This window comes from Mirounga leonina, unplaced genomic scaffold (genome assembly GCF_011800145.1).
Source record: "Mirounga leonina isolate KUSES-001 unplaced genomic scaffold, KU_Mleo_1.0 Mir_200, whole genome shotgun sequence".
Classification (NCBI taxonomy): domain Eukaryota; kingdom Metazoa; phylum Chordata; class Mammalia; order Carnivora; family Phocidae; genus Mirounga; species Mirounga leonina.
In genome coordinates this window covers 2,670,906-2,692,527 of record NW_023270503.1, presented here as the reverse complement: position 1 = coordinate 2,692,527, position 21,622 = coordinate 2,670,906, and the positions used below count along the sequence as shown (strand labels likewise).

General features: G+C 51.3%; 3 protein-coding genes across 5 annotated transcripts; 1 reads left to right on the top strand and 2 right to left on the bottom strand.

Annotated features, from left to right (window-relative positions):
* Window positions 1-2,499: 2,499 nt before the first annotated feature.
* LOC118025236 (diazepam-binding inhibitor-like 5) lies at window positions 2,500-3,585 on the bottom strand. Its single transcript, XM_035027624.1, has one exon. The coding sequence runs from the start codon at window positions 3,289-3,291 to the stop codon at window positions 3,028-3,030; it is 264 nt and encodes an 87-aa protein (XP_034883515.1). The 5' UTR covers window positions 3,292-3,585; the 3' UTR covers window positions 2,500-3,027.
* A 394-nt stretch (window positions 3,586-3,979) lies between these two features.
* GEMIN4 (gem nuclear organelle associated protein 4) lies at window positions 3,980-10,808 on the top strand. The gene is made up of 2 exons (XM_035027619.1): window positions 3,980-4,215; window positions 7,462-10,808. Exons 1-2 carry the CDS (start codon window positions 4,206-4,208, stop codon window positions 10,623-10,625), a joined length of 3,174 nt encoding a protein of 1,057 aa, XP_034883510.1. The 5' UTR covers window positions 3,980-4,205; the 3' UTR covers window positions 10,626-10,808.
* Window positions 10,809-11,262: 454 nt separating this feature from the next.
* Window positions 11,263-20,084, bottom strand: TLCD3A (TLC domain containing 3A). Of its 3 annotated transcripts, none has more exons than XM_035027622.1 (5): window positions 19,882-20,083; window positions 19,376-19,459; window positions 15,297-15,501; window positions 14,028-14,123; window positions 11,263-11,793 (listed from the first exon to the last, which is right to left on the bottom strand). In XM_035027622.1, exons 1-5 carry the CDS (start codon window positions 20,001-20,003, stop codon window positions 11,560-11,562), a joined length of 741 nt encoding a protein of 246 aa, XP_034883513.1. In that variant the 5' UTR covers window positions 20,004-20,083; the 3' UTR covers window positions 11,263-11,559. The 3 variants fall into 3 exon arrangements, with proteins under 3 accessions (XP_034883513.1, XP_034883511.1, XP_034883514.1); XM_035027620.1 differs by lacking the exon at window positions 11,263-11,793 and adding an exon at window positions 11,841-13,542 and having other exon boundaries at window positions 19,882-20,081; XM_035027623.1 differs by lacking the exons at window positions 11,263-11,793; window positions 15,297-15,501 and having other exon boundaries at window positions 13,557-14,123; window positions 19,882-20,084.
* Window positions 20,085-21,622: the final 1,538 nt, after the last annotated feature.

Below are 21,622 nucleotides of genomic sequence, written 5' to 3'. Positions count from 1 at the left end.
CATTAGAAAACAAGGTTATAAGATGGTTTTGCCCAAGCTGGTGTTTTAAAACAGATGAAGTTGGAAAGTCTTTTGGCTTCTCCAGAGTTGTGTTTTCAGAGCAGTCATTTTGGTTTTTTGCCTTGAGGGGTTGAGGAGTTATAGCATATCAAGTTTAAATTCAGACTTCCCTTGGGTTTAAATCCAGAGAGATTTAGAATGACTATGTTGCAAGAGCTTCCCTAGCTTAGCCCGGGGAGTTAGTATGAAATCCATATTTGCTTGACATCTTGGTAGAATTAGCAAAGCTGTGGACATTCACGGCTCCTTTGTGTGACTTTCTGCCCATCTCGCCTGTCACATGCAGTTGCCATTGTGTTTAGCAGAGTTTTTAGGAGGGCTCCAATTTGTCCACTGAAATTTATGGTGAGAGTTAATGGGAAGTTTCAGTTTGGTCTAAGACTTCTTACCTTTCCCTTGGGAAGTCCCTAGGAAATTTACTCTGGCCTTAATGATCAACCAAAAAATGCTCTTGGTTTTTTTGTTTTTTGTCTTTTTAGATTTTATTTATTTTAAAAAGAGAGTGCATGTGAGCAGGGCAGAGCAGAGGCAGAGGGAGAGAGAAACTTAAACGGACTCCACGCTGATCATGGAGCCCAACGTGGGGCTCGATCTCACGACCCTGAGATCATGACTTGAGCCAAAACCAAGAGTCGGTTGCTTAACCTACTGAGCCACCCAGGCGCCCCCGAGAAATACTCTTGCCTCAGATTTCTATAAGGTATCAGAGTCAGTGATACAAAAATCAAAACAATATTAAAAAGGTACACTTTGAAAAGTCTACCAATCCCATTCCCTTTGCCTCCTACTTATTATTCTCCCTTTTCCCCACAAAATTCAACATACTGTGTACACTATATATTTTTTTTAATAATGTATCCTCTAGTTGCTTTCTGCAGTCCTAACTATGGTGCATTTTTACTTTATCAGGTTTTATAATGATTTACAGAAATGACTATACCTACAGTGCCGAAGTTGACACCCTGTATTTTGGAGCAAGATGTTCCATTATTATTTTTACTAGTAATTCACATTTAATGTGAATCAGGGCTCTAAAAGCATCAAAATGTGCTTGTAATATCCTCCAAAGAAGAGAGGACAACACAACTATAGTACAGTGTGGCTGTTTTTTGTTTGTTTGTTTGTTTGTTTAAGATTTTATTTATCTGACAGCACAAGCAGGGGGAGGGGCAGGCAGAGGGAGAGGGAGAAGCAGGCCCTCCTCGGAGCAGGGAGCCTGATGTGGGGCTCGATCCCAGCACCTGGGACCACAACCTGGGCCGAAAGCAGATGCCCAACTGACCGAGCCACCTAGGTGCCCCTACAATGTGGCTCTTGTCCAACTTGTAATAGTTCTTTAGTCACTGTGGCATCCTGGGGATATTCTCAAGTCCTGTACTTAGTCTATAGCAACTTCCTGCAAAGACATGAACAGAAGATCCTGAAGATACCTGGTGAGATTTGGTTTCCTTTGTCTTCTGAAGTCTTTATGGTTGTTGCTTCTATTGTTTAATGGCCCTTCATGAACTGGAGCTGACCCGATGTCATGATCTATGAAAATAGTTTTTGAGGAAAAATACTGGGAAGACCCATGCTATAGTAGAGCTTTTTCTCTGAAATGTCTTTAATAAGAGCATTTAGCGGGCGCCTGGGTGGCTCAGTTGGTTAAGCGACTGCCTTCAGCTCAGGTCATGATCCCAGGGTCCTGGGATGGAGCCCCGCGTCGGGCTCCCTGCTCTGCGGGGAGCCTGCTTCTCCCTCTCCCACTCCCCCTGCTTGTGTTCCCTCTCTCACTGTGTCTCTCTCTGTCAAATAAATAAATAACATCTTTAAAAATAAATAAATAGGGCGCCTGGGTGGCTCAGTTGGTTGGGCGGCTGCCTTCGGCTCAGGTCACGATCCTGGAGTCCCGGGATCGAGTCCCGCATCGGGCTCCCTGCTCGGCAGGGAGTCTGCTTCTCCCTCTGACCCTCCCCCCTCTCATGTGCTCTCTCTCTCAAATAAATAAATAAATAATCTTTTAAAAAATAAAATTAAATAAAAATTAAAAAATAAAAATAAATAAATAATAGCATTTAGCACTCCATATCCCAGGGTACTTACTGTGCATTGATGCCTCCATGATAATCGGCACTAAGGAGTGGAAGCTGAGCACAGGCACTTTGGGCCTTGCATGGGTCAAAGGGTGTGTTGTGCTTATAAAACAAACTCATTTACATGTACGTACACATTGTCCCACAGACATCCCCAAGCAGAAACCAGGGTTAGCTGTGAACTAAAGCCCAAGAAAACTTTGGTTGCGTGGCCTTTAGTGAGGCTTTCAGGGGCTGGGTTGAAACCATCTTCTCCAGTGTTTCTCTGCTGTGGTGTCAGGCATCCATGACTTCACTAAAAGTGGACTTCCCCCAAAATATTAACTTCGTCAGGCCTGTGTTCTAGTAGGGGCTTTTGGTAGTAGGACTCGACTTGAGCTTTTTGAAAGACAAAGCCCGTTTCCTGTCAGTAATGTTGGGTTAGTAGTGAAAGGACAACCCCTGAAGAGATAAGGGGCCTTAGCCTCCTCTTCTTCTCTCCCCTTTCCCGAGAGGCCGAGCCTCTGGAGAATGGTCTATTCACCTCAAATCTTGAGGCATTTCCATAGCATGATTCTTCCCCTGACCCCTCTGCTCCTGCCAAGCAACTACGTATACTCTGGGAATAGGAAGGCTGGGAACTCTTACTCAAAATCATAAAGCCAGGTGTAATGGAACTTTCCCTTGAGGAGAGCTGCTTTTTATGTATTTTGGACACCTCCCCAGGACTCCGACAGTCACTTTGAGTTTAATCACCTTTCCAACAACAGTCACTCTCATGCAGTTTAAGTGATTTATTGATGTCTCTCAGCTACAGTGGTTATGGTTTCAGGATGTTTCAACCATCAGTCTTTTAAGAAGCCCTTTTCCCTACCGGAGGAGCCCTGCTACTTCATTCCGTTTGACACTGTCCTCCTTAACCAGTATCGTTTTTCTTCAGTTCTTCCACTTTGGCAACATAGATCCTCATGGCATCCATCTTGGACATCCCTTTGTTCTCGTTCCATGCCTCCCACTTGGCCTTGGCTTTCACATCTGTAGCAGGTGGGGCGGGGATGTTGCAATCGCCCTGGGTGGCCTGTTTGTAGAAGCTGTACACCAACAGTTTCTCCTGATCACTCACAGGTCCCTTCAGCTGCTTGACAGCAGCGCAGGCCATCTCAAACTCCACTTGGCACATTGGGGGAGCTGAGGCCTGGCCCCTGTGTCCTCTCTAGGTGATAGCTGGCGCTGCAAGCTGGAGGATGGAGAGTTAGAAACACTGGAGGCTAGTGATTAGGTCAGGGAAGAAGGGAAAGGGAGCAAAGGAGACAGGGTAATGTGTGAGAAGAACATAGGATATTCGTGTGTGTGTGTGTTCTCAGAACTGGGGCCCATTGGATTGGATCTCCCCCACCGATGCTCTGGCTAGCAAAGTGCATTTTCTGGGGAGGGCAACCAGTAACACTTCAAAGGCGCCTATGATGCCAGAGAATTAAGGATGCCGTGCTGCAGGGAGAAGGAAGTGCGCTGGGGGGGGGGGCGGATTGCGCGTCTGTGGGGCCGACCCTCTTCAGGGGAAGAAGCCTCTCAGAATGGCACATCTGTGTTGGTGAGTGGGCAGCCTGGGGAAGGCGTTCAGTGCGGGTGACTGTAAGCGGGGGATCCCGGGGGTGGCTGGACGGGAGCGAACGCGGAGCCGGGGACGGAGCGAGTGGGTAGGGTCCACTGGCACTCAGAAAGCTGGGCTGGGCAGGGGCTGGACGGAGGCGTGGCTGAGCGGCGCGAGCGCAGGGAAGGGGCGGGGCGGAGCACGCTCTGCGGAAGGGAAGTGCGGATACTTGCCTGTTGGCTGGTTGGAGGCCTCGGGCTGGGAGGGGGCGCTGTGGGCCGGGCTGCTGGGGCTACGCGGAGCTGTTGGTGAAGACTGCGCGTGCGCGCGGAGCGGCGGGAGGACCGCGGCCGGCGGCGCGGAGTCCGAGCTGAGATGGTGGGCGGGGCCGAGGCGCGGCCATTGTCCCGCCCCCCCCAACCACCCATTGTGCCGTGGCGCCTGCGCCGCACTCGGGGCGTCGCGGGGGAGGGGCGGCCCGCGCGGCCGCCAGCGTCGCCGCCATGGACCTAGGTGGGTGTCCCGACTACCCGTTCTCGGCCCTCGTGGTGTGCGTCCCGAAACCCGCGACCAGGGCAGTGCTGAGTGGGCCCGGGCTAAGGGAGACGTCGGGGTCGGGGAAGGTTTGGGAGGGCGGGCGTGTCCGCGGGGCCGGGGGTCGGGAGGCCTGGCTCCAGCCCTGGCCCCGCCGCTCCTAAGCCTGCATCTTGTACCCTCGGGGCGCCTTTCCTCGTGAAGGGCCAAGCGGATGTGAGGTTAGATTTCCTGAAAGTGGACAGGGTTCGTGCACGTGCTTTTTGGAAAATGCCGGGCTCGGAAGACGGCCCCGGGGAATCCCGGATACCCCGACGGTTTCATTTGTTGGACGGCTGCCGCGTTCTTGAGCAAGCGTCTTAAGCCCATGAGGTCCTCCTCGATAAAACGGGGATGATAACGTATCCACCACACAGAGTTTTGGGGCGTTGTGGTAGAGAGCACGTGTATAGCGTGTCTGGTGCGGTGCCTTGCGCACAGCTAGTTCATCCGAGCAGCAGCGATGGGGAGCGCCGCGGCAGCCGAGGTGGCAGTTTCGAACCTCAGTGCACTTCGATTCAGAGTCCTCACAGGCGGGGTCTGGGAGAGGGGAGGGGGGCGCTAGTATAAATCGGTGGCTCCTTGTCCAGCCTCCCATCCTGCTGGACATGCTCTTAAAGAGATGAGACCAGGAGGCTGTTGTGAGAGAGCTGGGGTGAGGCACCCCAAGATGTGCCAGGAACAGGCTGTGGAGAAACGGTGTCGTCCTGTCGCCAGCCAGGTCTTCAGTGGTGGAACAGTAGAGCTCGAAGCTTGGAGCCCTGCAGCTGTGGTGATTTCTGTCGCAGCCCCACCACACTGTAGTTGGGACATCTGAGCAAATTGTTTCTGAATCTCAGTGTTCCCGTCTCTAAAACAAGAATGGTTCGCAAAAGGTTGATTTGAAGATTAAGAGAGATCTTGCACGGTGCCTGGCACGGAGTAAGCACTTAATAAACGTACAGAGTGGGCACTTACAAACACCAGTTAACCAGTAGTGATAAAAACACTTGGGATTTGCCCAGCTATTAACCAGTCTGGGACTTACTCCTTCAGGTAGCACAATGAACATAATGTCTCTGGAATATTGGTACTGGGGGACAAACATCTCAGCTGACTGTGCAATAAATTGAAATTTACAGAGTCATAAGGGGACATATTTGGGGAGCCTAGGAGAGCAGCCTGAGCCAAAAAAGGGGGGGCAAATCCCCAGTGAGACGTCTCAGCACCCTAACCCTCCTGGGAGTCTGCCTCGGCCACTGGGAGCCAAGGTGGACTGCCTTCACCAGTTGGTTGCATAGGAGTGTTGATCCTTTGGCCTTTTGCTGCTCCCTTAAAGTCGAGGGGCAGGATCGTTTTTGTCTCCTGAATCAAGATTCTCTTGCTGGCTCCTGGCCTGTGAAATTGGGAAAGATGGGTTCTTTGGGGGCATGAGGGAATGAGGAAGGGGTAGCATCTCCAGGCCCTGGGAAAGGGGGGAGAAGTTGGGAATACTGAACAGTGAGTAGCGTTTGTGCTCTGATTTTGTTTCTGGGCCAGAAGCAGCTTACCTGAGGAAGACCTATGTCCTTTCCTGTTACTGAGCTAGGGAAGGCAAAGAATAGTGACAAGGTTCCAGTCCTGCCAACTGGAAAGATCTGCAGGGAATCAACACTTATTGAGCACTCATCAGGCTCTTTGTAGCCAGAGGCTTACAGTAGCTGTATCTTACACAACGCTCAGCAGCTCTGGGAGATGGAACTGGGAGCTGAACAACCAGCTCAATGTTGAGGGCTTGACTAGTATATATCATTTGATCCTCCCAGTCTAACACAAAGTCTGTATTTTTCCCACATACACAGAAGGGAAGCTTAGAGAAGCTTTAGCTTGTTCTAGATGGTTGAGCTAGGATTTAAAGCAATGTCTAATTAAACATCCCCAAATGCCTTCCTTGATAAGTCTGTTGATTCATGGCTCCCTGCAGAAAGGACTTTTCATTCCTAATCTACTAAAATATTTTTTTGTATCTACCTCTTGGTTTTTACCAGAGAAGCAGAGCCTTTGGTAGCTTCTTCTGTTCGACAGAAAGAGCTGTGGGGTAAACTGTTTCCCTGAAAGGCAGAACACTTGAAATTTGTTTGCAAGACAAGGCTATAAGAGAAAAGAGGGAAGGTAGGGCTTGTCTGCTTCTGTGCCCACAGCCCTGGCCCCTGCCCCTCTTAGGCTGTATCATTACTTAGAAGCTCAACTGTCAGGGCGCCTGGGTGGCTCAGTCGGTTAAGCGACGGCCTTCGGCTCAGGTCATGATCCTAGAGTCCCGGGATCGAGTCCCGCATCGGGCTCCCTGCTCGGCAGGGAGTCTGCTTCTCCCTCTGACCCTCCTCCCTCTCATACTCTCTGTTTCTCATTCTCTCTGTCTCAAATAAATAAATAAAATCTTAAAAAAAAAACCAAAAAACTCAACTGTCATGTTCACAGTACGTACTTGGTCGCCCCTGTTGTTTGGTACTGCCTTGCTCACTCTCTCAGCCCTTCCTCCCCACATCCTCTGCCAGCCCATCCTTTGCTGGAGGGCCTAGCCCTTTCCTTTACACGTGCTTTTCCTACAGGATCTCATTCACTTTTTCATTCCATTGATCCCCTCTGAGCAGACACCTCCCTGAGCCACATTTCCATTGCAGGAGGACGTCTCTACCTTAATGTTCTACCTCAAACTCCAAATAACCAAAACTGAACAGTGTTCCCTCCAGAGCTGTTCTGATTCTCTGTTCTTCCAGTGATGCCCGTTGTCTTCCCAATCCAGGCTAGAGAGTCTGGGAGTCCTCCTTTATTCCTTAGCTAAGTCCTTTTGATTCCAGCTCTGCAGCGGCTCTTAGAACCAACCCTCCTTCCCCGTTAGAACCCTTATCATCTCTAACCCCAGTGACGACTGCCAGCCTACCAACTGATGTCTCTCCGTCTGACCTCTACTAATTTTTTTTTTTTTTTAAAGATTTTATTTATTTGACAGAGACGAGGAGAGAGGGAACACAAGCAGGGGGAGTAGGAGAGGGAGAAGCAGGCTTCCCGCTGAGCAGGGAGCCCGATGCGGGGCTCGATCCCAGGACCCTGGGATCATGACCTGAGCCGGAGGCAGACGCTTAACGACTGAGCCACCCAGGCGCCCTCTACTAATTATTTTAAAGATCTTTCACCACACTCTGTCTTGTGTGGCTTCTCTCTGTGCAGGACCCGTGAATATCTGTGAGGAAATGACTATTCTGCATGGGGGCTTTTTGCTCGCCGAACAGCTCTTCCACCCCAAAGCGCTGACGGAATTGAAGAAGTCTGACTGGGAACGCGTTGGGCAGCCCATTGTGGAGGCCCTGAGGGAGATCTCCTCCGCCACAGCGTGCTCCCAGCCCTTTGCCTGGAAGAAGAAAGCTCTGATCATCATCTGGGCCAAGGTTCTTCAGCCCTGCCCCGCCACCCCTTCAGACGCTGACACTCGGTGGCAGGAAGATGTGTTCTTCTCAGTAGGCAACATGATCCCCACCATCAATCACACGGTCCTTTTTGAGCTGCTCAAGTCGCTGGAAGCTTCTGGACTCTTCATCCAGCTCCTGATGGCCCTGCCCGCCACTATCTGCCGGGCAGAACTAGCGCGCTTTTTGGAGCACATGTCTGTCGACACGTCTTCAACGGATGTGGCCTTTTTCCTCAGTGTCTGGTGGGAAATGATGAAGCACAAAGGCAATCAGCAGGACCCCCTGCTCTCCCAGTTTAGAACAATGGCCCACAAGTATTTGTCCTCCTCAGATGAGTTCTCCCACCCTCCAAAGAGGTTTAAGCCAGACCCAGATGTGTGTCCCACTATGCCCCTGTTGGCCATGCTGCTCACGGGGCTGAAGCAAATCCAGAATAGGATCCTGTGCCCAGGGATGAAGTGCTGTGCATTAGCCAACTTGGCAGACATGCTGACGGTGTTTGCCCTGATGGAGGACGACCCCCAGGAAGTATCTGCAACCGTGTATCTGGACAAACTGGCCACGGTGATCTCTGTGTGGAATTCGGACACGCAGAACCCGTATCACCAACGGGCACTGGCAGAGAAGGTAAAGGAGGCCGAACGGGACATCAGCCTGACCTCCCTGGCCAAGCTTCCAAGCGAGACGATCTTCATCGGGTTTGAGTTCCTGTGCAGCCTGCTGCGGGAGTGGGGGGAGGAGCTGCAGGCCATGCTCAGCAGCAGCCAGGGGACAAATTACGACAGCTACCGGCTGTGTGACAGCCTGACGTCCTTCAGCCAGAACTTGAAGCTCTACCTGGATTCTACCAGCTTGTCCAAGGAGGAGAGGCAGGTGGTCTCGGAGCTGGCAGAGTGTGTTGGGGACTTCCTGAGGAAGACCACCAGGGTGCTGAAGAACAAGGGCTTTGAGAAGGACATCACCGCCTCGATTGCCATGGCCATTATTGAGCAGAAGATGGACCGGCACATGGAAATGTGCTACATTTTTGCTTCTGAGAAGAAGTGGGCCTTCTCAGACGAGTGGCTAGCCTGCCTGGTTAATAACCGGGCCCTCTTCCGAGAGCCAGACTTGGTGTTAAAGCTGCTGGAAACAGTGGTGGAAGTTACCATGACAGACAGAGCCATCCCCGAATCTCAGATCAGACAAGTGATCAGCTTGATTCTAGAATGCTATGCAGACCTCTCGCTGCCAGATAAAAATAAAGTCCTCTCGGGCACCCTGCTCTCCTGGGGGCGGAAGGGTCTCTCTGAGAAGCTGTTGGCTTACTTGGACGGGTTTCAGGAGGACCTCAATACAACTTTTAACCAGCTCGCACAGAGTGCCTCTGAACAGGGCTTAGCTAAAGCTGTAGCTTCTGTGGCCCGCCTGGTAATATTGCACCCGGAGATCACCGTGAAGAAAATGTGCAGCATGGCTGTGGTCAATCTTGGCACCCACAAGTTCCTGGCTCAGATTCTCACTGCCTTCCCCGCCCTTAGGTTCGTGGAAGAGCAGGGTCCCGATCCGTCCACTACTTTTGTGGTGGCATGCCTCAAAGAAACCGTCTGGACGAAGTTCTCTACACCCAAGGAAGAGAAGCAATTTTTGGAGCTCCTGGGCTGCCTGATGAATCCCGTGAAGCCCCAGGGTATCCCGGTTGCTGCTCTTCTTGAGCCAGATGAGGTGCTAAAGGAGTTCGTCCTGCCTTTCTTGATGCTAGACGTCAAAGAGGTGGACCTCAGTTTGAAGATCTTCATCCAGACCCTTGAAGCAAATGCGTGTTTAGAGGACTACTGGCTCCAGGCCTGCTCTCCGTTCCCCCTCATCTTCAGCCTGTGCCAGCTGCTGGATTGCTTCAGCAAATACTGGCAGCTCCCCAAGGAGAAACGGTGCCTCCCTTTGGATGGCAAGGATCTGGTGATCCATATCCTGCAGATCCTCTGTGACATTATACTGGCGAATGCGGAGACCTTCTCCCCAGACACCTGGATCAAGTCCCTGTCTTGGCTCCACCGGAAGCTGGAGCAGCTCGACTGGACGGTGCGCCTGAGAATGAAGAACGTCTTTGAGGGCCACTTCAAGTGTGAGGTGCCAGCCACGCTTTTTGAGATCTGTAAGCTTTCTGAGGACGAGTGGACCTCCCAAGCCCACCCTGGGTATGGTCCGGGCACAGGGCTTCTTGCCTGGATGGAGTGCTGCTACATGTCCAGCAGCATCTCTGAGCAGATGCTGGCCCTCTTGGTGGTAGATGGGGGCAACCCTGAGGAGGTCAGATTGTTCAGCAAGGGCTTTCTGGTGGCCCTGGTACAAGTCATGCCTTGGTGCAGCCCCCAAGAGTGGCAGTACCTTTACCAGTTGACCAGGAGACTGTTGGAGAAACAACTCCTGCACGTCCCCTATAGCCTGGAATATATCCAGTTTGTTCCTCTGCTCAACCTGAAGCCCTTTGCCCAGGAGCTCCAGCTCTCCGTACTCTTCCTGAGAGCTTTCCAGTTTCTCTGCAGCCAGAGTTGTCGTAATTGGCTTCCTATGGAAGGCTGGAGCCATGTAGTCAGACTTCTCTGTAACAGTCTGACTGATCTCCTGGACTCCGTTAGGTTGATACGGTCAGTTGGCCCTTGGGCTCAAGAACAGGACCTGACCCAGGAGACCCTGTTTTTTTATACCCAGGTATTCTGTCATGTTCTGCACATCATGGCCATGCTCCACCAAGAGGTGTGTGAACCGCTCTACGTTTTGGCCTTGGAAATCCTCACCTGCTACGAAACCCTGAGCAAGGCCAACCCTTCTGGTAGCTCCTTGCTCCAGAAGGTAAATGAGCAGCGCTTCCTGAAGTCCATCGCTGAGAACATTAGCCCTGAGGAACGGCGCCAAACCCTGCTGCAGAAGATCAGCAACTTCTGATGTTTGTACTTCAGAGAACGGCAGGGCCCTGACTTGGTGGGGTCTACAGGGCTTGAGCTGAGAAACACGAGCTTTTCGGTTATGTGAAATTGTTCACAAGCTAAAAAATATATATGGCAATAACTGTAAAGAAAATAGTTTCTTAGGTGTTTGTAACATACAAATTATAAAATTCTCATTTGAGTTTCATCGTCTCTCTGAGTCTTTCTTGTCAATAGTCTAGGCTTAGATATGCTCTGCGATTGGGCTCAACTAGAGTCTTAAAAGAACAAAGCAAGCTGTGAGGAACATGTTCATAACTGGATTTATCCACCTTAGAATTTGGCAAAGAAGTCCAAAGGTGAAACCACCCAAGTGGAAAAATTACAGGTATTCTGTTCTTCTGCACGGCAGCCCTCTTCAAGAGTCATTTCGTGGTGTCTTGGAAGGGGCAGCCAGGGGGAAAAAACTCTCTTCTGCCACCAGTTGGCCATGTATTTGTGAACCCAAGAGGCCTGCCCCACTGTAAAAGGAGAACACTGGACCAAGAAAATTAAATGTCGGGGAGTAGACTAATAACCCCAAGAAAATGGGTGTGTTCTGAATGGAGGACTTCAGCCATACAGTCTGAACTCCATTTAGTGGATCCAGGAGGGGCTGTGTGAGACAGTCTGGTGAACACCAGAGGTGGGTTTAAAGGATGGGTACAATTATCTTCTGCCTGGGGTGGGCTGTCCTGGTTTTCAGGGGTGAGTGGGAGCAGTGGTGAACACAGAAGCTTAAAAATGTGACCTTCCCATGTCCAGTGTGTATCACAGAACTAGGAGAACTGGTTGGGGAGGTGTTTAATTTGAGAGGCAAGGAGGGAAAAAGGATATGCCCCATCACCTTCATACGCTTACCCGCACTCTAAATGAGGTGTTATTCTGGTCCCCTCCCAGGTCCTACTTGGGATTCATGTAGGAAGGGAAGACGCACCAGAAGATGCCTGACCACTGGGCTTGAACTCTAGGACCCAACGATGTACTCCGGAACCCCCAGAAACATGTGAGAGTAAGGTCTGAGCCAGGCCCTCCTGAACGCTGCAAGCGTGACCACACCGCTCCACACCCTGCTTCTGCCAGTTGCGTGGTGGATGCAAGCACAGACCAGAAACGACAGCGCACAGCGGGGAGGTCACAGGATGGGTCTGAAAAGAAGTTGGTATTGATGTATTTCACAAATGAGAAGAAGCCGGGAAGTATTAGTGCACTTTAATCACCACGGGGGTGATTTATAAAGATATACTGACAGTAAACAAAAACGGTAAAAAAAAAATTACAGCATTTGACATTTTTTAAATGGCACCCATTAAAGACTGAAATAGAATTTGAGACACTGTTACATATTGAGTACTTTACAAGTTCATGGACAACAGAGAATTAAAAGGCACTTTAAAACTTCTAGATTTTTACTACCATTTGAAAAAAAACTTCATGGTAGCAGTTTCTAAAACCCATCCTAGTGGGTAGGGAAGAATTAGTGTTGGCACCAGAGGATCCTATTTGCAAACGGTAGCTGAGTCAGTCCACGGGACGGATTTTGGCCAGGGCTGTCGTGCACTCTTGTTCTCCAGCCTTCTGCGGCAAAGCGGCAGTCCGCTCCCGTGGGAACGGGCTTTGGAACAAGCCCTGGCTTACCGGGAGGCAGCCCGGATGAGACCTCTCACGGTCTGAAATACAGAAGCCCGTTTCCACGTCCTATGAAAAGGACAGTGTCAAAGAGTGGGGTTCCCCGGGAAAGAGCTCAATAGGCACCATGTCGCTTTACCCCTGCAGTTTTAACAGCAGCATCCTGTGCGTGTGGACGTGGGGAAAGCTGGGTTTGAGGGGCCACGCTAAGAAAGGAATAGTATTTGTGAGTTTACGACAAGCTCACAAGTTGGACGCTGGTCTTCCCAAGTCAGCCTGCAATGCGCTGACCTGTGGGCCTCCCTAACTACTCAAGTGCTTCAGGATCCCCTCCCTGCCTCTCGCCCCCCTGCCAGGGAGACTTCTGAACGGAAGTCAGGAGTCATGGGAATTCAGTGTTGGCACGCGGATGACAGGATGAGGCATAGGACCGATGGGTTATCTAGTAAACCGTAAAAAACTACCTACCCACGATGATTTGCCCAGGCCAACATCACAAGAACGTATTTCAAGAACCAAGTTCATCACTTGCTGCTGCTGGCCCAGTAAGTGGAGATACTGCCCTGAGTGGTCGGAAAGGCGGGTAGCCGCCCATATTCGGGCCAGGCGGGTGCCCAGACACTTCACCCTAGTCCACCTGTCTCCACACCCCATGCTTCTTTGAGGTACACCAAGCAAGCAAGCTGGGAGGAACATGTTCATAACTGGATTTACCCCAGAATCCTTGAGGTAAGACTCAAGGAAGGATCCTGGGGCTTGCGTTAAAACCACCTTGCTGCCGGTGGAGGTCGGACGGGATCCAGTCGCTGTCACTTAGAAAAAAAGTGCTTTTGCAAAAGGGGCAGGTTAGAAGAGGGAGGTCAGACGAAGCTTCTTTAGAAAAACTCAAACCCATCTGCTTATCAATACCCAAAGGGCTGAAGCCACCCAGGGCCCAATTTGGTCCGTGGGAATACTGAGTGGAGGAGGCACCCTCTCTGCCTGGCTCCCGGGAGCACCTAGCTGTCCTTTTTGCCTGGGGGGGGGTCAAAGAGCCGGGTTGCCTTCTTGCACAGCAGAGAGAACCAGTAGATCTGGGGGGCGATGAGGAAGGCATTGGCCACATTGCAGTAGAAAGGGATGCTGGACGGCACTTGGAGTAGGCTTAGTCCCTGCTGCTGGCCGTACGACCAGTACATGAAAGGGAAAAGAAGGATCCGACAGGAAAGGAAGGTGGTCAGCGTGAGGATTCCGTTAGCTTTGAACAGGAGGGTATGCTGCTGCTTCAGCTGCAGGAGAAAGGGGAGGAGGCGGCCGTCAGCGAGGCCGCGCCTTCCGGGAACCACCCGCCGGGCCGCAGCAGCACAGCCAAGCGTCGGGTCTCCTGACACGTGGGGCAAAGCTGGCTGAGTGCCGCTCCCTTTATATGTGCACGCGGGCCCGTAGTTTTTCCAACAGTGATACTGAGTTTGGCCTAAGCCCCCAGCCGACAGGCACACAGGAACAGTGGATTTAACAACAACAAAACAAAAAACACCGAAACAAAAAAAATCTGCAGCCAGGAAAAACTACCTAAAAAACTATCGAATTTGAGTCAAAAGTACAATTTCCCCCCCCCCCCCCCGCAGGCTCAGAAGACCAACTGACCTTTGCATCTGTTGAAGGATCTCCTGTCCCACCATTCCTAGCACTAAGGGGTTTCCACAAGCCCCCCAGTCCGCCAGGGGAGAGCGGGGCCCGCCTCCTCCCGTCACTACGGCCATGGCATCTATACCTGAATCAGAACTCGGCCCAGGGACACAAACGGAGTGCTCAGTTCTGCCATGAAGATGCAGCCAACAAAGAAGTCCCCAAGGTCTCCCCTGAGCCTCTGCAGAGGAAAAGGGAAGAAATGGGAAATAAGAACTAGAGGTTAAGGAACCACCGGGAGGAAAATTCTAACGAGGGCTATTGGAAAGGGTAGTCATGAGAGACCGTGAAGGGAAAGGGAAATGCTAAGTGAGTGAGTACAGACCTGGTTAATACTCTGCTGCTTCCATAGCAATAGCACTTGGAGGGTCAAATCCCCTAGGATCCAGAGACAACTTCAGAGATCAGCTGATCGCATCACGCCCCAAGCTTTTTCTGAATTTCAATGTCAGCCGGAAGGAACCGTGTAGCCTACTTTTGGGTATCTACCTTAGTCATGCCAAGGGCACTTGGCCAGTTTAATTCAACAAAATATGTGCCAGGCCCCGTGCTAGATGTCAGGGTCCCAAAGCAATCAGGAGAAACTTCTTTAAGAATGTAATGTACTCCCCACCACTCCTTTTATCTTGTCAAAAAAACAGGACAGCACAGAATAGCAGCTCTGTCACTGACTTCCACCGAGCACAAGAAGTAAACTCTTAGAGCCCCCAGTTTCTTCATCTCTGCTACAGGGCGAATAACATCTAATTGTCATTTCTAATAACGCCTAATTATTAGTAGAAAGCGATGAGCTTTGCAGGCCAGCACCTGTCACTCAGGAAATTCTAAACGCCTTTCTGGCATTCCCGGCTCTCTTCCTCGTGGGGGGCGGGGGAGGGGGGCTTCTGGGGAAAAGGACCCGAGGAGAAATGAGAAGGCCGTCTGCTTGGAGAGCGAGCTGTCGTGCTATTGGTAGAGCACATTCGGCACTCTGTGGCATTGCTAGAGCAAATCACCAGGTGACTGAGCTGCTCTCGTTTTTTTAAAAACAATTTTTAGGTTGTTTCGTATTGTACTGGATACTGTTTTGATAGCGTATAAACGGAAGGCAGAGCCTCTGACGGAGCCTAGGGAATCACAGAGGGCTGGGGGCCTGCAGAAAGGGTGACGCTGGTAAGGAGGACCAGCAACACTGCAGATGGCACTTCTGTCCTGCGGGATCTGCCGGGGAGGTTTTACTCCGCAGGCAACTGGCACCGGAGGAAGGCGAAAGAAAGAGGGACAGTCCAGGCTCGTAAGTAATGGTCAAGATACCCAGTTTAACAGGAGGAAACGAGGGACCAAGTCTGCTGATGGCTGTTCTGGAAGGCCGTACCTGGGCAACTGGCACAAGGGCAAACAGAATGACCGCGTGGTGCGCGATCATGAGGCGGTTTTTACTCAGGAAGTTCCGAAAAGTGGTGAGCGAGTGTCTGTGGTTCTGGTCTCTGGTTCGGTACCACTCACAGAGGTACATGGCGTAGGAGTCGTAGATCATGTACGGAATCAAGAACCAGACATACTCTCGGGCAAGCCAGTGCCTAAAAGAAAGCATATGAACAGTCCCTGAGAGGATGATGGATGTCACCTGCGAAGGCCCAACGTCAGCCGCTTCTCAAACACATCCCCTTCAGCTCTGTACCTAATCAGCTATTTTTACTCCAAACTCTTTACGAGGAAGATGCTGACAGTGATAAATAAGGTGAGTGAAGAGTTTTCTCTCAACTGCGAGGCCAGTTAGTAAGTGTCAGGGGCAGAAAGCAGGGGACTCACTCAGCACCATGTGTTTCAGTAACTAGCTTCACCATTTCCCTGATTTAGCTACTCCTTTCTAATGGATTTTTCTGGCATTTTGTGATATAAGCTAACTTTGATATAGATATCTCTATAAATGATTCATTAGCCCCACCAAGAAACTTGTTTGAAGGTATCCCAAATGCCCAATCCAATATTTCCAGGTTAACTCCACTTAGTTGCTCAATAGTTGGGAGTTTCCTTGTGTATCTGCTTGCAACCCCACTTAGGGAGTCTCTGGGAAGCTCTTTACAATTCTATGGCTAATCCCAATTCCGCTCATTAAGAAAAATACATCTGGGGGCGCCTGGGTGGCTCAGTTGGTTAAGCAACTGCCTTCGGCTCAGGTCATGATCCTGGAGTCCCGGGATCGAGTCCCACGTCGGGCTCCCTGCTCAGCAGGGAGTCTGCCTCTCTCTCTGACCCTCCCCCCTCTCATGCTCTCTATCTCATTCTCTCTCTCAAATAAATAAATAAAATCTTTAAAAAAAAAGAAAAAGAAAAAGAAAAGCACATCTGGAAAGGAGCCCAGAGTTCAAGGACTACCTTACAGCAATCAGATACCAGAAAAGAAGCTGGGACAAAAGACAGTTTTCCCATTTACTTGCCCAAAGGGGTTAGATCCGTATTTGCTGAGTCTAAATGACTGCTTATCACAGTCCCAGAGCAGATTAGAAGGAAAGTCTCTAATTTCTACAGTTTTGTTCCCAACTGAGAAATAATCATCCTACAGAAAATGTGGGAAAAATCAAAATAGAAATCATCTACTCTGCTGAGAAGGATTGGCTTCACTCAATCAGCACATTTTTACTGAGCACCCATGTGTCAGATAGAAGAAACCGTTTAGTTTCATGGCTTGGCATTCCCAAACCACCTGAACCCCAGCATCACCTGCAGTGCTTGGTAAGGACTCTACTCTCCAGAGACTCGACATGCTAGGCCTCGGGAGCTCAAATATGTATTTTTAACTTTGTCCCAGGTGATTTCCTAAGAAGCCAGTCCACTGAACTGCAACACTGGCAACATACTCTAGCGAGGGTGCCATTCAAATTTCTGTTCTGAACGGATCCACACTTACCACGGCATGACTGGATCATTAAGAAGCAATGAAACAGGCAAACAAGTAAGTAATGGCAAATACACTAGATGTGTATTTGAAATCATTAGCCAGGTTCCATTTAGGTAAAAAGGTGTGATATTTATTCTACTGCCCATCTATGGTCTCCAATTGCTTTCTTGAAGCAATTCCAAGTAAAAAAGCTATGAAGAACAACTAAAAGCTTAGCTGAAATATAACCAGCCCCTCCCCTTGAGTGGGGCCTAGGATTTTAATATTTTGCACACCGTACCAATTCAATGAGATCTGAAATTGTGTAGAATTCTCTGAAGACTTATTAACAAGAGGTTTGGATTATAATCTTTTTTTTTTTTAAAGATTTTATTTATTTGACAGAGACACAGCGAGAGAGGGGAACACAAGCAGGGGGAGTGGGAGAGGGAGAAGCAGGCTCCTGGCCGAGCAGGGAGCCCGATGCGGGGCTCGATCCCAGGACCCTGGAATCATGACCTGAGCCGAAGGCACACGCTTAACGACTGAGCCACCCAGGCGCCCCAAGAGGTTTGGATTGTAATCTTAACTACCACCAGCCTGGGACTTAACTTTCTTTGTAGTATCAGGATAATTCTTGTTTTCCTTTCCTGACAAAGTTCTTGTGTGGATTAAAAAACTAGAAGTGTTAAAGTCCTTTTAAATTAAAAAGCACTATCCAAATATAAGTGCTTAAACTGGTAAAATTGCCTAGGGCTATGACTCTTAGCCCGTTTAGGGATCTGGACTCCTTTAAGAATCTCCTGAAATCTTTGGTCCACCACCACATTATGCATATAATTCAGGGGGACCTATAGATATATATTCTGTATGAAGGCATAAGATGAAAAGGCATATAATAGGGGCACCTGGGTGGCTCAGTCGGTTAAGCATCTGCCTTCAGCTCAGGTCATGATCTCAGGATCCTGGGATCGAGTCCCATGTCAGGCTCCCTGCTCAGTGGAGAGCCTGCTTCTCCCTCTGCCCCTCCCCCACTTGAGTGCAGTCACACTTCTCTCTCAAATAAATAAAATCTTAAAAAAAAAAGGCATATGATAGAAAAATCTTTGAATGTATAGCATATGAGCCCCAAAAGGCCTTTTTTTTTTTTTTTAAAGGTGACCTAGGTGCCTTTAGAACATCCTTATGCATACACGCGAAGGCGGAGGGCACAGAAAGGTGTCTGTCTCCATTCTGTGCCCAGAGAATCTAAGGCATAAAGATACACAAAAGGAGGAACCTGAAAACCAAACTCAGGTGTGCTACCATGATCCAGCCCCTAAAAACACAGAGCTTCTGAGGGGAAAACACAAATATCTTCTGAAATGTATAGTGGCTGCCTGCTGCTTGCCCTCATATCAGCTCAAAAAAATGCTGCAAAGTCACATTTGTCACTTTAATCTTTGCAAAGGAGGCTGGTTTCAAGTTTGATGTGACAAACGGGGCAGTGAGGGAACTTGTTGCATGATCAGAAAATGCTCAATGAAAATAAAAAATTGAACCCAGCCAAGCAAATGCTGTTAGCCTTTGGTGTGTGCAGTCAAGGTCACTTGACCTATCTTGTCTCAGCATCTATAATTCATTGCTGATAGCTGGTTTTGTCTAAAAAGAGGCGTAGGAAGAAAAGCACAAAAGTCACAATGGCAGGACTAATCCCAAGTAAGATCCAGACACTGAATTTGCAGGCCACAGGGAAATGGATACCCCACTCCTGCTCCCATCCCATTCCAGTCTCAACTCGTAAAAAGCAGGACACTTTGCAGAGTCAACATGCGAAAGTGACTAGGAAAGGCTGTGAGACTTTCCCTGCACATTTGACTATCACTCTTTAACGAGAAGAAGGTAAGAGTGGTTCCAGGAAGACGGGTGAAAATAATGGCTTTTTAGAAAAAAGGGGGGGGTCCACAATTGCCCAGGTCTAAACACTATACCAAGTAGACCGCCCTGGTCTTTATGATTTGTTTCACTAGATGCACATTTCTTGACCTGCCTCTGGACTGAGCTCTAATTTGGGTACAGGTCAGTTTCCTGAAAGCACTAGAAACCTTTTCATTGCCTTTAGCAAATCCAGAGGAAACAAGGGAGCAGCACTTGTAAAGAAAGGATTGGTGGATTTGTTCCTTTCCACAGAGGGCCTCTGCTAACCACACTGGACGTACGTTGGCCAAAGAATGCTCCAGGGCAGGACTTGAGTGAAATCATTTAAAAGACCCAAAAGCCAGACTCCCACTTCCAAGTAATTCTCACACTTAGGTATCTCATAAAGAACTTGAATCGATGGGCCACCTTAAATTAGACTTAGACCCTGTCATTCTCTAGTATTTCTTCAGTTTACTTACTCCTAAGTGGGAGAGGCTGAAAGAGATAAGGCGAGGAGGAGGGACTGATTATGGTGCCCGAGTTCTCCCACCAGTCAGCTACCTAGCCGCATGTGCTGATAAAAGAACGAGCGCCTGGGAGCCGCTCAAACGTGGAAACTTCAACAAAGCTCAGCGCCGTCGTAGGTGCTGCTTTCACCTGGCATTGGACGTTACCTGTCGGTGATCACGTCGCTGCAGGAGCGGATGATGACGATCCCTGACCCGGTGGCCAACACAGCCTGCACTGAAGAAACCAGCCTAACGTGCGGCAGAAAAGAAAAAAGAAAAAGAAAGAAAAATCCAGTCCAGTGGACGGCGTGAAGCCCAGAGCCTTCAACCTGCCTCTCGCCTGGGCTGCCAGTGCGGGGAGGGAGGGTACGCCGCCGCCGCGCTCCCGACCCCAAGGCAGCGGGCAGACGGACCAGCAGCTTCCCGCCCGGTCGTGCCCCGCGCGGGCGCCCTCCATCCTCCTCCCTCTCCCTCCCCGGGAGGACGCCGGCTCCGCGGAGAGCTCCGGCCGGCGCCCCGGAGGGCAAGGCGCCAGGGAGGCAGCCCCCTCGCTTCCTGTCGCCCCCCTTTTCCGCCCTCGGCGCGGCGCAGGGCCGGGCGCCGGCGGGTCGGGTCGCGGGGCAGCCGGCGCGCGGCCGGGTGGGGCGGACGGCGCCCGGCCTCGCGCGTACCTGGTGCTGATCATCACGCAGTCGGAGTCGCTCCATGCGGGCCGCGCGCGCCGCAGCCCCCAGGTGCAGAGAGCGAAGAGCCCCGGGAAGAAGAGCGAGCCCAAGGCCAGCGTCAGCAGCATGGGTGCTCGCGGGGTCGGCCGCCGCGCTCGGCGCCCTCGGCGTGGCTCCGGTCGGCTCCGCGCGGCTCCCGGCTGGCGCGGCCCGCCCGCCCCTATTTCTACCCTCCGCCCCCGCCCCCGCCCCGGCCCCGGCCCCGGCCCCGCCGCGACTCCGGCAGCCGCCGGGCGCTGGCCCCGAGCCCGCAGCGCCACTCTCCGCGTGACCAGGCCGGCGGCCGCGATAGGCGCGGGCCGGCCGGGCGGGGCGGGGTCTCGCCGCCGCCGCCGCCTCCCCTAGGCCCCGAGGCTTCCCCGGGTTCCCCGGCCGGCCGGCGAGTGGGCGGCGGCGGCGAGCTGCGGCCCGGGAGGTCCCGAGGGCGCCGGCGCTGCGCCCCGCACGAGCGGCGTGGAGCGGCCGCGGGGCCGAGGCTCTCGGGGCTTCTGTTCCGTCACCGCGGACGCGTCCCCCTCCCTGCGGGGCCGGCCCGACCGACGAAAGGCCCCGCACCTGCCCACTGCCGTCCTCGGCCCCGCAGCCCCAGGCGAAGGGGGCGCGGTGGAGGAGGCCCCGAGAAAGCCCCGTAGAAAGAGGCCTTCGGTCGGGACCCCCCACCACGAGGCTGGGCGAGCCCTCCGGGCCGGGCCCGGGCATCTCTCTTCGGCAGGAGGAAGGAGCCGACGGGTGGGCTTGTGGCCATCTGCCCGCCTGGCTGATCTACCAAGCACTCTTGCGTCCAAATAGGAGTCTTAAGGAAACGATCCCTCTGTAGGCCAAAGATGGCTTTTCCACGTCCTGCCAACTGCTGCAATTCCGCCAGAGGGGGCGGGGGTCGCCCCTAAAAGCATTAAATCCTGCTACAGAATCCCGCAGTCCCTCTCTCAGTCTGCCTAGCGAGGTGGAACACCAGGTCTGCAGACTTCCTGCGGCACCCGCGGTACTGCCTCCCGCCGCCGGGGCAGGATACGAGGCAGTCTCGGGGACTGTTGACAACGTTTTCTTTTTTTAAAGTTCTCCATCCAGGTGCCCTAAATTCGAATGGGTTGGAAACGATTCGTTTTCACTCCGCACCAGTCACGTGGGCCAATACAGTAGCTTCAACATTACTGGCTTCTCTCCCTCTTGGGACTTCCCAACGTTTTCCTTTGCTTTGGTCTCTCTCTGCCCCAGCTAACGTGGCGGGGAGGACAATTCATTTATGCCTATTGCGATCGAAAGGCTCTGTGGGTCTCTTCCCATCATCACCATGCAACATGCTGAGGAAGGCCCCATAACAGGACTGACTCTCTGAAACAGTGCGGTTCAGCCTCTCTTGGCCACTGTTTCCTCGAAATTTGTGAAATGTAGATGCTGAACTCCAAGCTCTTTAAGGTTCTTCCAGTTCTAAATTCTTATGATTCTATGACTTTTATAAGATAACAGACGATCTCAGTTAGATGCCAACTAAATTTCTCTAACATGGCAGTTACATGATGTTACTGATGTAACAGCTTTTAACGTCTTACATATTATTAAGTTGAGGAATTTAACCAACATCAAGGAAACAGAACACCCAAAGGAAAGTCTGAAATTTCTTCCAATGAGAGTAACATCTCTTAACTCCCAAATTCACTGCTAACATACTTGGTGAACTGAAAAAGAC